This window comes from Cebus imitator, unplaced genomic scaffold (genome assembly GCF_001604975.1).
Source record: "Cebus imitator isolate Cc_AM_T3 unplaced genomic scaffold, Cebus_imitator-1.0 Scaffold175, whole genome shotgun sequence".
Taxonomy (NCBI): Eukaryota; Metazoa; Chordata; class Mammalia; order Primates; family Cebidae; genus Cebus; species Cebus imitator.
In genome coordinates this window covers 3,453,888-3,468,641 of record NW_016107490.1, presented here as the reverse complement: position 1 = coordinate 3,468,641, position 14,754 = coordinate 3,453,888, and the positions used below count along the sequence as shown (strand labels likewise).

Genomic DNA, 14,754 nt, shown 5'->3' with positions numbered 1-14,754 from the left:
AAAACCCTGTCTCAAAAAAAAAAAAAAACAAACAAAAAGAGGATTTGAGGCCCAGGGTGGTGACTCACACCTGTAATCCCAGCACTTTGGGAGGCTGAGAGCTTGAAACCAGACTGGGCAACATATCGAGACCGTGTCTCTACAAAAATTTAAAAATTAGCCAGGTGTGGTGGTGTGTGCTTATAATCCTAGCCACTCAAGAGGCTGAAGTGGCAGGATCACCTGAGCCCAGGAGCTCAAGGCTGCAGTGAGGTATGACTGTGTCCCTACACTCCAGCCTGGGCCACAGATTTAGACCCCATCTCTTTACTTAAAAAAAAAAAAAAAAAAAGCCAGGTGTGGTGGCTCATGCCTATAATCCCAGCACTCTGGGAGGCTGAGGTGGGCTGATCACGAGGTCAGGAGATGGAGGCCATCCTGGCTAACATGGTGAAACTCCATCTCTACTAAAAATATAAAAAATTAGCCTGGCATGGTGGCACATGCCTGTAGTCTCAGTCTCCTAGGCTGAAGCAGGAGAATGGCTTGAACCCCGGAGGCTGAGGTTGAGGTGCACCATTGTACTCCAGCCTGGGTGACAGAGCGAGATTCCATCTCAAAAAAAAAAAAAAAAAAAAAAAAAAAAAAAAAAAAACATCAAAAAAAAAAAAAAAAAAAGTAATTTGATTTTTAGAAATATGCACTTATATTAAGCCACATTTCAGAAAACAAACTTGAGTTAAACAGTTCCAACTAACAGTAAAGTCGGAAAAGTCAGAAAAATATTAAACACTTACTTCAATACCATCAAATTCAAATTTTATAACAGGTACAAAGGCATCTTCTACAGCCTACAAAAAAGGAAAACAATTATAACATATTATAAAATATAACATATAACATGTAATCCCTTCTCTATCCTTCGTAACTACCAATAATATGACTATCTTTGCTCCCAATTTGTATTTTAACTCAATAGACAAAGTGAAAATGTTTTTGGTCTTACATTCCAGGTAAATATTTCTACTTTGTGACCTGTATTATGTAAGATACAGAAAGTGCCTGTAACAGTATCTAATTTACTATCCCTTTAAAAATATTCCTCAGAACTGGGAAGCAAACTTTATGGTCTGTAGCCATAAAAAAGAATGAGTTCACGTCCTTTGCAGGGACACGGATGAAGCTGGAAGCCATCATTCTCAGCATACTAACCCAGGAACAGAAAACAAACACTGCACGTTGTCACTCAGAAGTGGGAGTTGAACAATGAGAATACATGGACACATGGAGGGAATATCACATACCAGGGCCTGTAGGGGCGTGGGGGCAAGGGAAGGGAGAGCATTAGGACAAATACCTAATGCATGTCAGGCTTAAAACCTAGATAATGGGCTAGGCACTGTGGCTCACCCATGTAATCCCAGAAGTTTGGGAGGCCCAGGCGGGTGGATCACCTGAGGTCGGGAGTTCAAGATCAGCCTGACCAACATGGTGAAAACCTGTTTCTACTAAAAATATAATATTAGATGGGTGCGGTGGTCCATGCCTGTAATCCCAGCTACTCAGGAGGCTAAGGCAGGAAAATTGCTGGAACCTGGGAAGCAGAGGTTGCAGTGAGCTGAGATCGTGCCATTGCACTCCAGCCTGGGCAACAAGAGCAAAACTCAGTCTCAAAAAAACACTCACCATGGCATATATGTACCTATGTAAGAAACCTGCACATCCTGCACGTGTATCCCAGAACTTAAAAATTAAAAAAACAACTTGCTATCATCTGGGTACTTAGAATTTCTTGAGTGTAAACTGAAAACTGATTATCTAGAAAGGCTACTAGAGTTAGAAATTTTAAAATAATGAGAGCTCATGACTAACCTATTAAAAATGTAATTAATACAGTTGAGATTAATTTAGATTTAGCAGAAACAATGGTTTTCTGAGTCTTCCTTAACTCCCAGACCTAACAAATTCTTAACTTCCTTGTCAAAAACATTCTCAGATTCCCCAAATATCACACATTCTTTGACCTTCACCTTATTCTAGCACTTCAGAATGCATTAACACTATTTTATTTATTTAGTTTGCCTAATCCCCTCCTCAGTAAACAATGTCTTGTTTACTAGTGTATCTGTAAGACTAATGCCAGAATCTGGTGCTGAAATTGTATTTGCTGAATGAATGGCTAGATAGATACATATTAAGAGTTACTAACTGAACCTTAACAGCACTCATCATTTGATATGTATCAATCATTATTGGCTATGACAGTAAATGACTTATGTAAATTATCTCACTGATACTCAAAAAACCTTATTAAAAAGTTATTACATCTCCATTTTACAGACGAAGAAACAACTTCAGAGGATTAGGTTACTTGATTAGGTTACCTGACCAAGATCTAAGAGCCATGTGGTAGATTCTAAATGCAAACTCAAGTCTGTGTAACTATAAGACCCATGTTCTTATCCATCATATAATCATCACTTATTAAAAGTTACTCTTACTACCTATCTCCTAATAGTAACTTAGGAAGTATTTCAATAATCTTAAGCCCTGGTTTTTATAGGTATTTGTTACCAATCTATATTCAAAATATTAAATGCCAGAGGATACTTACTCTTAAGTTTCTAATGCCATCTTGATGTTTCAATTTTTCAAAAAAAGACTGAAAAAAATCAGATCTCTCCACGTGTCTTGGAGCTACACAAAGTGCATCAATGTCAGCTCCTGCAAATTAAAGTATTTCTTAATTAAGAATATATTATTTGTTATATTTTTTGTTAAGTACACATAAATAAATGTACAGAAGAAAGTATGGAAGATGAGTACAAGAAGACGTTAACAATAATTAGCTCTAAGTAGTGAAATACTGGGAACTTTGTTGTCATGTGTTTTCTAATTATGAACAAAAGTTTGTTATTGACTGTTCTTAGCACTAGAACATAGAAAAGCAGTTACCTTTGGTGTGTACTCCAAGCCTATAGGATCCAAACGTGAAAATTTTACCACCAACAGTAGCCACAACAGAAGGTGGGAGGTTCTAAAATAAAATTAAGCAGAAGACATTCCATTATTCCGATTATTTAGCATAAAAGTCACTGCAATGTTGGCTGGGTGTTGTGGCTCATGCCTGTAATCCCAGCATTTCGGGAGGCTGAGATGGGCGGATCACCTGAGATTAGGAGTTCAAGACCAGCCTGGCCAACACATGTGGAAACTCCGTCTCTACTAAAAATACAAAAATTAGCTGGGCATGGGGTCACACACCTATAATCCCTGCCAGGCATGGTGGTGGTGCCAGTGATCCCAGCTAGTCAGTATGCTGAGGCAGGAAAATCACTTGCACCTGAAAGTTGGAGGTTGCAGTGAGCAACCCTAATTACCAAACTAATGTGCTTTCAGCTCTCTAAAACATAATACTCTTGGCCAATCCCATATCTCCTTTAGTTTTTGTGAGGTATGTTTAATTTCTTGATTCTAGCTCTACAACCTTTCTGTAAGAAAGGAGTCATTCCCAACATAATCTTATGAGAGCGATTTTAACAAGCTTAATTAACATTTCTTGGATTATAACGTAATTAAAATACTACTTTTTGGCCAAGCATGGTGGCTCATGCCTATAATCCCAGCACTTTGGGAGGCTGAGGTAAGAGGATCATTTGTGTCCAGTTCAAGACCAGCCTGGGCAACACAATGAGATCCCATTCTCTACAAAAAATAAAAAATTAGCTGGGCAGGGTGGCGTGTGCCTCTAGTCCCACCTACTCGGGTGGCTGCGGTAGGAGCCCAGGAGGTTGAGCTTCAACAAGAGTGAGACTCTGCCTCAAAGAAAAAAGCTACTTTTTGCCTCTCTTCAGAGCCAATTCCAAAAGCCTATCAGGTATTCACTCAAGTATCCTGATTCACTTCAATATCCAGCCCCAAACAAGCAAAAAAATTATTCCAATGATAACAGTCAGATACTGCTTCTGATTTCTCTATTTTTGTTTCTCATCCTTACTACCAAACTTCTTCTTGGCTTACCAATTCTTAACTTATATCCCTCACATGTGTGACCTCCTTTCTATTTAACTACTCCTCCCCTAAATTCTAGGTTATTTAATAGCGTCCTAAACCCTCCTCTAATTAATCTTCCTTTTCTCTCTCATGATCTGTATAAAATTCACTCATCGTTGTTCTTAAATTACTCTATTAAATAGCTGTTCTACTCAAAAGTTGCCAATGCTGCCTTCTCTAACTACTGAGGTAAGGATCCTAGGGCCTGTTGTTGAAAACCTTCACGATATGTTCCTATGGATCTTTCTTGCCTTGCCTTCTTATCTTTCTTCTGAAGCTCCAACTACCAACCAACCAACCAACATACTTATAGAATCCAATCTCCTTTCCACTGCATTTGCCATTGTCCCTCCCGAAAAGTGCTTGCCCATCCTCTCTAAACATCTTTTTTGTTTACCTTTTTTTAAACAGATGGAGATGGGCTCTCACTGTGTTGCCCAGGCTGAAGTGAGCATAGCAGTGTGATCTTAGCTCACTGCAGCCTCAAGCTAGTGAGCACAAAGTATTCCGCGTGCCTCGGCTTCCAGAGTATCTGACACTACAGGAACACACCACTGTGCCTGGGTAATTTTAAAATAATTTTTGTAGAGATGGGGTCTTGCTTTGTTGCCCAGGCTAGTCTCAAGTTCCTGTTTTCAAGCGATCCTCCTGCCTTGGCCTCCCAAAGTGCTGGGATCACAGGCATGAGCCACCATGTCCAGCCTCTGGGTATCCATATCATCCACTTTTGCAACAAGTTCCACCTCTTCCATGAAGCCTTCCCTGGTTATCCTTATTCCCTAACAAGGTTTTTTTTCCTATGTTCTCTGCTATTATAATCTTTAAATTCTTTTTTGCTATATTTACTAACATTTTGGTATGTCTCATCTCTTCAATCATATTTAAATTTCTGAAAGTTAAGAACTGTGTCTGCTACTTCTCTGTATTTTTTCACAATGCCCAGTACAAGTTCTAAAGAATATCAGCTGATTAACTTGAATAAAAATATCTATATAATAGGATAGTATGCTTGTTAATGCCTCTGTTTAATGATTACTAATATTAAGAGTATCACAAATAATTGTATAGCTATAAAGGAGTCAGTAAATTTATGAATCAGAGTTTTTTAAGAGATACAGTCTCAAATGTTACCCAGGCTGGCCTTGAACTCTTGGGCTCAAGCAGTCTTCTTGCTTCAGCCTCCTGAGTAGCTGGGACTACAGGCATGCACCACCATGCCCAGCAATCAGTAAATTTAATGATAATTAACATGAATGAAAAGGACAGAGAAGCCAGGACCTTAAAAAAATATTTTAGTTCAACTTTCTACTTTGAGAAGTATAATTCTTGCATGATTTATGAGAAAGTGATATGCTGAATCATAGTTTGCCACAGCCATTGTATTTAACTAAAATGACTTGCTCTGGGTTCTACACTATTTAAAGTTTAAGTATCCCAATTGTGTATAGATTCAAATGATCTTTGATTGAACACAAATCCTTCAGTTACTTTCCAAAGTAAAATATTCAAAAAGAGAATTATAGGCTGCAAGTGGTGGCTTATGCCTGTAACCCTAGCACTTTGGGAGGCCAAAGTGGGAGGATCCACTTGAACTCAAGAGTTCAAGATCACCCTGGGCAACACAGAGAGACCTTGTCACTTTTAATTTAAAACCAAGAAAAAAAAAAAAAAAAGAGAATTATAGGCTGGGCATGGTGGTGGCTCATGCCTGTAATCTCAATACTCTGGGAAGCCAAAGCAGGAGGATCACTTGAGCACAAGGGTTTGAGGCCAGCCTGGGCAACATGGCAAGACCCCATCACTAAAAAAACAAACAAACAAAAAAACAAAAATTAGCAGGGCATCAGGATGTGTACTGGTAGTCTCTGCTATTTGGGAGGCTGGTGTAGGAGGACTGCTTGGGCCCAGGAGTTTGAGGTTGTAGTGAGCCATGATTATGCATGCCATTACACTCCAGCTTGGGAGAGTGAGACCCTGCCCCAACATGAAAGAGACAATTATAATTGACACAGAAAAATCACCTCATCTGCTCAATGGAAGATGTTAACTAACTTAATTTTTTTATTATTTGTGACTAGCATTTCACCTGCTCAGAATTTGACTTATTCAATAACTTCAACTACTGATAACCCTGCCGAGTTCAGAAATGAGCCAGACAGCCTTTTGGCAACAAAAGTAAACAGCATAAAGACCATGGTAAATTCAATAACTATAGTCTTTAGGAGACTCAACTTTATTCTGAGTCCACTGTTTAGAAGAACCAATTCTACATATTTATCATAGGTACAGAAAAAAATAATGAAAGCTGTAAAAGAAAGAATTCTAGGCCAGGCATGGTGGCCCACATCTATAATCCTAGCACTTTGGGAGGCCAAGGTGGGTGATTGCTTGAGCTCAGGTGTTCGAGACCAGCCTGGGCAACATGGCAAAACCCCGTCCCTACCAAAAATTAGCCAGGTGTGGTGGTGCAGGCCTGTGATCCCAGCTACTCAGGAGGCTAAGGCGGGAAGACTGCTGGAGCCTGGGAGGCGGAGGTTGCAGTGAGCTGAGATTGCGCCACTGCATTCCAGCCTGGGTGACAGAGTGAGATGACATCTCCACAAAAAAGAAAAAAAAAAATTCTGTAGGTGTTTATCTAATTTCTAAATCCACGCAGATTAAGGGGCAGAAGGGGACTTTACAGCTAGACACACTGACAACTGTGAGACGTTACCTTTTAACTGACTGCTGTTAAGGCAAAGATGAGAAAACTATGAAAAACAAAAACCTTAAAATAAAATAGTATGGGCTACCTAGTGATGAGACAAACGGTATCAACCAGTTGAACATCCCCTCCCTCATTTTGTATTTTTAGTAGAGACATTGTTTCACCATGTTGGCAGGGCTCATCTCAAACTTCTGATCTCAGGTGATCTATCTGCCTGCCTCAGGCTCTCAAAGTGCTAGGATTACAGGTGTCAGCCACTGTGCCCAGCCTAAATTTCATTATTATTATTTTTTGGAGACAGTCTCGTTCTCCAAAACATTCTGGTACAGCCAGTAAAATAATCTTCACAGTGGTGATTCTCAGACAATAAAATTCAGTTGTGAGGCTGGGCACAGTGGCTCATGCCTGTAATCCCAGCACTTTGGGAGGCCAAAGAGGATGGATCACTTGATGTCAGGAGTTCAAGACCAGCCTGGACAACAGGGTGAAACCCTGTCTCTACTAAAAATACAAAAATTAGCCAGGCGTGGTGGCAGGTGCCTATTAATTCCAGCTACTTGGGAAGCTGAGGCAAGAGAATCACTTGAGCCTGGGGGCGGAGGTTGCTGTGAGCCGAGATTATGCAACTGCACTCCCGCCTGGGGGACACGGCAAGACTCTCTCAAAACAAAAACAAAAACAATTATATTCAAAATATTGTTGGCCTTCCATATCTGCAGGTTTCACATCTGCAGATTAAACCAATCGTGCACAGATAAAAAATATTGTGGGGGGAAAAAACATAAAAAATAAAGCAAATTTTACACAAGGCACAGTGGCTCATGCCTGTAATCCCAGCACTTTGAGAGGCTGAGGTGGGGAGGATCACTTGAGCCCAGGAGTTTGAGGCTGCAGTGAGCTATAATTGTGCCACTATACTGCAGCCTGGGTGACACAGGGAGATCCTATCTATTAAAAAAATAAATAAAATTTATGGCTGGCGTGATGACTCACGCCTGTAATCCTAGCACTTTGGGAAGCTGAGGCGAGATTGTGCCACTGCACTCCAGCCTGGGGACAGAATGAGACTGTCTCCAGAAAAAAAAAATAAAATAAAATAAAATTAAGGCTGGGCACTGTGGCTCACACCTGTAATTCCAACACTTTGAGAGACTGAGGCAGGCAGATCACCTAAGATCAGGAGTTTGAGACTAGCCTGGCCAACACGGTGAAACCATGTCTCTACTAAAAATACAAAAATTAGCTGGGTGTGGTAGTACACACCTGTAGTTCCAGCTACTCAGGAGGCTGAGGCAAGAGAATCACTTAAACCGGGAGGAGGAGGTTGCAGTGAGCCAAGATTATGCCACTACACTCCAGCCTAGGCGACAGAGCAAGATTCCGTCTCAAAAAAAAAAAAAAAAAAAAATTAAACATGCTAATTAAAAAAAAAAAATTACAGTGACAACTATTTACATAGCATTAACATTGTGTTAGATATTCTAAGTAATCTAGAAATGACTGAAAGTGTACAGAAGGATATGAAAAGGTAACAAGCAAACATATATTATTTTACATGTGAGCTGAGATTGTGTTCACTTATATTATTATATTATTTTATATAGGGAACTTGAGCATCCACAGAGGTCCTAGAAATAATCCCCCAGAAGTCCTAGAAATAGTCCCCCAGAGGACTGTACTACACAAAGCAGCAAAATGTAATCAATTTCAGGAGAAAAATAGTTAAGCTACAGGAGGAAAAAAAAAAAGTTGTGTAGTTATAAATTAGTTTGCAACTTCCTATATCTTAGGAACCAAGGGAGTAGGCAAATAAGGGAATCTCAAATGAGAAACATAGTAACTGCTCAATTAATCACCTTGTAAAGAAAACAGGAAGTGGTGGGGGTTATGAGGCAATGGAAGACAGGAGCCCCATCCCATTCAAGCCTCTTCCTGCTGTACACAAAGGCAGGCCCAGCATTGCCAGGTCTAATACTTTATAATAAAATGGCTGAAATGTGACTTTTAAGTAAAATCTGATATTTAAATTTTGCCTACTACAAATGATTAGTTAAACAAGACAATTATGTGGACTCAAAGCTATATATCAGCACTTCTGGGTAAATCCTCAACTACTTAGAAATTCAACCGTCTAGACCAATTCATTCCCACTTATACCAGAAAGCCAAGTTTTGATGTATTTCAGATAATTCTCAACACCTGCATCTTATTGCCAGGATGAGTGACTGGGATATAATAAAAATAAGAATTCCACATAGTTTACAGTCTTACCTTACTCTCACTGACATCAGAAATCCATTCTTTTACTAAATTGTTCAATTTACCAAGAACCACCAGCCTATAAAAAAAATGCTTCAGATTAAAACAAACAAATGAACAAACAGTATTTTTAAAAACCCATATAAGCAGTACCCTTTGTGTTGATGCTAGGGTAAAACCATAATATACATGTAATCATGCTATTACATCCATTGACACAGGACACATCTCTGGATCCTTAAGAGTGCTAAGAGATGATAAATACGATGGCAATATTTTAGTTTTTGAGCTAATTGTCAAAATTCAAAAAGCTTAATAAAAACAATAAAATTGCCTTCAATGAGTCTGTAAAGGCATAGTGAATTGTCAACTTTCTTGGCTTTACTATTGAATTAATTCAGTTCAATGTGGTACTAAAAACCAGAATTATCTCATTGCTAGTAACAGGTCTTGGGATAATTAAAAGAGATGAATTAATTACTGTCTAATTTCTGTCTAATAGTATTAAAGCGGTTTGGTATTATTAAAACAAACTTAGAACCAATAGTATAAATGAATCCACATTTAGAAGAGAAAAGTGGGGTTTAGACATCTCAAAGATAACATACAAAACTGAACTTCTGATCTGTCCAAACTTACTTCTTCCTCAGTCTTCCACAAATAATGAAACTCTATCCTTCAAGGTGCCAAGACCAAAAACGTTGGCCATCATCCTTGACCCCTCTCCCACACACACATTCCAGTCATTAAACTCTAAGAACCCTACCTTTAAAATATTTCCAGAATTCTACTTTTTATTATCTCTACGACCATCCTCCAGGTTCTAGCCACCATCATTTCCTAATGGCTTACTAACTGGTTTCTCTGCTCTGCCCTTGCACTTCTCTTAAGATGACTCTCAATCAGCAGCCAGAGTGACTGTTAAAACTTAAGTCCAATCATGTCAATCTTCTCAAAACCCTAATAGCTTCTCATTTCACTCAGAATAAACCAAACCTTGACAACACCTTACAAGGTCCTAAGAGCTCTTGCCCTCCAAGCTCTTTCCCACCTCAGTTTCTTTAAGCCTATTATTTTCCTGCTTCCTCGCTGCTTCAGACAACCAGGTATCATGCTATGTACTCTTCAAATACACCAGCTACACTCCCACTTCAAGAGTTCTGCCTAGAACACTTTTCCCTCAGATGGACACATGGCTTCCTCCTTCATCTTTACATTTTCCCTTAAATGTGACTTTCTCAATGAGGCCTTCCTACCCACTCAGCTTTATTCTTCTCAGTAGCACTTATGTGTATTACACATAAGTGTAATACTGATAATATTAATAATGACAAATCTCTTCCTCTAACCCCTACCTAAATGTAAGCTCCAAGAGGGCCAAGATTTTTCTTTTTGTCATTTCTGCACCTGTATGTAGAGACTAGCAGGTACTCAACATGTTCGCAGAATTCATTATTAAATAATGCACCGTCATATATTTTACAGTTTTCAGTGACATACCTGTGGTTCAATTCTTCCTCATCTTCAAACACTCCAAATGGTTTCATGGCATCAATTAATTTCTGTGTGTAAATATGATCAATTTCTTTAGGACATGCCAAACTAATGGGAGAGGTAATTCCATAATGCTTTTGTTGACGCTGGCTGTCCAGCACGGTGTTTCTGTTTAAGAAAACAAGAAAAATGAAACAACAGAAAAAAATTTTAAGTATATACCATACTGATACATTGAATCTCTCAATCTACTCATGTTAATTTAGCTACCTTAGTTTACCTAGTACTAACAGTAAGGGTAGACATTTTTTCTTTTTTAAGGAAAAATGGGTATTTTATGTTCATGTTTATAAAGGGGCTATTCATACTGCCTGCAGCTTTCACGGTTAGGATGTCTTTTCAAGCCAAACACAGCATGTGTTGTCATCAGGACAACTGTACCAATACCACCCAGGCTCAAACCTAGAGTCTCATTGGGATCTGTGCCAGGGCCACCTCCACTACCATCCAGATCTAGAATCTCTGAAAAGCAGTCAACCACTTGAAAGAAAGCACTCAGTAAAAACAATGGGTTTTTACCCCTAGGAAAGAAACAAAAACATCCCATTAGATGGTCCTTGTGAAATAATCTGGCTCTTACAAAGAAGTCATAATTAGATTTGTCCTTGGGAAACCTACATTAACATCCTCTGCTTGAATCAGAGTTTACAGCCCTAGTATTTTGTGACTATAGTTAATTGTTCTCTTCATTTTAGACTGGTACCCATGCCATTTTCACATTGAAATAAAATTCTTTACACGAATAGAAATATTTTGGAAGGTATGAGCCACCCTCCAAAGATCTTAGCCATCAGGAAACTATAGTCTTGAATAAAGTACAACAGAGGTTCTGAGATTTTTTTTTTTTTTTTGAGATGGAGTCTCTGTTTCTTGGCTCATTGCAACCTTGACCTCCCAGGTTCAAGCAATTCTCCTGCCTCAGCCTCCCAAGTAGCTGGGATTACAGGCGTGTGCCACCACATCCAGCTCATTTTTGTATTTTTAGTAGAGACAGAGTCTTGCCATGTTGGCCACGCTAGTCTCAAACTCCTGACCTCAGGTGATCCGCCTGTCTCAGCCTCCCACAGTGCTGGGATTACAGGCATGGGCCACTGCGCTCAGCCAGTTGAAGTTCTGAGATTTTGAGTTTACACAAACACTAATTTCAAAATAAATTTTGGAACCAACAGGGGTTGGCAAAACTTCTAATTTTGCTATGAATGTAAAAACATACACACTAAACAACCAACACTACCATTTATCTTCACCATGCTTTCATAAAGAGCCATTAACACCAAAAGAATGTAATCTCAAAATGAGAAACAATTTTTTAGGCTGAACAAATTAGCCCTATAAAAAATAACATGCAGGCCGGGCGCCAAGGCTCACACCTGTAATCCCAGCACTTTGGGAGGCCGGGGCAGATGGATCACCTGAGGTCAGGAGTTCCAGACCAGCCTGACAAACATGGTGAAACCCCATCTCTCTCAAAAAAAAAAAAAAAAAAAAAAAAAAATTAGCTGTGGGGGCACATGCCTGTAATCCCTACTACTCGGGAGGCTGAGGCAGGAGAGTGGCTTGAACCCAGGAGGCGGGGGTTGCAGTGAACTGAGATCGCACCACTGCACTCCAGCCTAGGCAACAAGAGAGAAACTCAGTCTCAAATAAAAAACAAACAAACAAAATACAACACAGATCGTTTGTTTTTGGATTTTAACTGGTCAAAACACTGGCTTATCACTACTAAGTGCACAGAATAAGACATGCTCTTTAGCTAAATATCTCATTAAGTGGAGAGAAAGAATCAAATGTTAGCTAAAATAGCCTGTATACCTTCCAAAATGACTCAAACAACAACACACACAAAAAAACCCAAAATACAGGTTATTTTCTCTTCCATATTTATTTTGTTGTAGAACAAACAAAAGTTCAATTAGTTATTTCAAGCTGTAATTTCTTTTTAAAGATTTGACTTTTTACCTCTGAGAAAGCTTGAGCAGTGTTTTGGTATTGTTTGCATTCTATATGTGTAAATATATATAGTAAATGAATAGGACAGAGTAATTACCTACATATCTATATAATATCACTCAATCTCAATAATTCTAAGAGGCATTAAATAAGTGCCATTTTACAGATAAGTATCTGAAATTCAAAGAGACAGGACAAGCCAGAATCTGAACTCCAAAACCTCTTTCCACTACTCCATTCTCTCCTCCATAACTACACCTCAGTTCTGACACTATGATGCTGGGTCTCACTTTCTTACCTGTATACACTGACAAAGTTGGCCAACTAGCCTACTGGTCCTAAGATTCCAAATCTAGGGTTCTTAACTTCCCTCATCTGGGGGAAGGGGGAGGGAGTAAACAACAGAATCCCGCCCTCCCTTCAAACCATCTATTTCATTTATAGGCAAACACCCTAGAGAAATTCTAGTTACAAGCACACAAAGAGACATGTAAAATAATGTTCTCTGTCACACTGTAACATTAAAAACTCAGAAACAACCTAAAATGGTCACTAACATGTAAAGGATTAAATTAGGATGTATTCCAACAATAGAATACAATATTAATGTTAATTAATTACAACTGAAACACTAACATGAACAAAGCTCAGAGATACTATGCTGTGTTAAAGAAGCAAGCTGCAGAATAACAAGTGTGATACCAGTTATGTAAAATCTAAAAACAACTGTAACTATGCCAGTTATTAGGAACACATGTGTATGTAGTAATAGCATTAAAAAACATGCAGCTCCCATGATTTGAGGGGAAAAAAAAAAAGCAGTAAAATAAAAAACACGAAGCAACAATAAACATCAAATTCAAGAGTGTGGTGACATTTGGAGCAAGAGATGAATGGGACCAGACAAGGAGGTAGGAAAGTCCTTCAGATGCATCTGCAATGCTTGATTTCTTTAAAATAAATACATAGATATGTATACACACACCGTGTGTGTGTGTGTGTGTGTGTGTGTGTGTGTGTGTGTGTGTACAGTTACGATTTGGGAGAAATGGGTGGTGGTTCCATAAATGATGCTTATGTTATTCTCTGCATTTTTCTGCATGTTTAAATTATTTCCTAATAGACCTAAATGGAAGAAGCTACAACAAAATCTTACCAAGCATGGGAACTGTCTCTGACTTATCAAAGTGTGAACAAGAGGTACAGACCGGTGGATGTTGTGAGTAGGTGGGGAGGCTGGGGGTGAGGGAGAGGGTGGGGACGGCGGTGAAAAGACTTTAGCCTTATGTGAAAGAGAAGCCCAAGGGCTGCGCTATGTCCTGAAGACCTGGAGACAGCCGGTCGGGAAGGGAGGAGGGGGAGGCAGGGGGATGGTATTTGCGCCAATGCAGACAGGAGCAGACGGGCTCAGACAGTGTTGGGGGCAGACGAGTGACCGACAATTTCTCCTTACCGACACAGGCACCTTTCCCCCTCCTCATCCTTGTCTGAGGGCGTCCTCAGAGGCGGGACAGCTGGGGACTCCCGGAGTCCCCGAGTCCATGCAGGGGTGGCCAGGTGAGCCGCCGGTTTTAGGGGAGGTGCCCTTGCGGACCGGCCGGGAGCCGGGAAGGAGAGCACCCCGGCGAGCTGCATGCAGGGTGAAAGGGGCAGGGAACGGAAACGAGGACACAGACTGACCACCCCAGCACACCCCTACCCGCCTCACCCCAACCGCCGCCCCCCACCACTTACGCAGACATCTCTTTCATCGCTTCCTGCGTCTCCCTCTCCACCGAGTGTCTTTCGCTCTGGACTCCTGTTCTTGCTGTTCCCTTCTCCCCCTGTTCACTTCCCTCCGGTGGCTTGTAGCTCGCTTACTCGCTCACTTTCCCACTTACTATGGCTGAGGCATCCAACCGACTAGTGAAAACACCACAAAACCGGCTCTATTTATGACAATACAGCGCGGCCGACGCCAATATGGCGCCGCTTCCCAGCCTGCCTCTCGCCGCCGTGGCCCCGCCTCTGGAGTCCTGGACCACCCTCGGCCACGCCTCCTCTGCCTTTGGTCCCGGGACCCCGCCCACAGGCTGAGGGCTCTCCCAGTACCGTTGCTTCGAGGGAGCGTTTGGTGCCTTCTTTTGTCCGCAGTACTGTCAATCCCGGTATACAGCTTGGAAGGAAATTTGGAAATATGTTTTCCTTGCTTCTCGAATGGCAGCATATATCATACATGTTTTAAAGATCACACCCTTGCCTAGCAAATACTA

General features: G+C 40.4%; 1 protein-coding gene across 1 annotated transcript in view; it reads right to left on the bottom strand.

Annotated features, from left to right (window-relative positions):
- PAPOLG (poly(A) polymerase gamma) overlaps window positions 1–14,493 on the bottom strand; it is a 42,473-nt gene extending 27,980 nt beyond the window's left edge. Inside the window, exons 1-6 of the mRNA XM_017544983.1 lie at window positions 14,237–14,493; window positions 10,499–10,660; window positions 9,011–9,077; window positions 2,935–3,016; window positions 2,594–2,703; window positions 777–830 (exon numbers count right to left, since the gene is read on the bottom strand). Of these exons, the coding sequence (XP_017400472.1) occupies window positions 777–830; window positions 2,594–2,703; window positions 2,935–3,016; window positions 9,011–9,077; window positions 10,499–10,660; window positions 14,237–14,253 (492 nt within the window). The 5' untranslated portion in view covers window positions 14,254–14,493. The remainder of the gene's footprint in view (window positions 1–776; window positions 831–2,593; window positions 2,704–2,934; window positions 3,017–9,010; window positions 9,078–10,498; window positions 10,661–14,236) is intronic.
- Window positions 14,494–14,754: the final 261 nt, after the last annotated feature.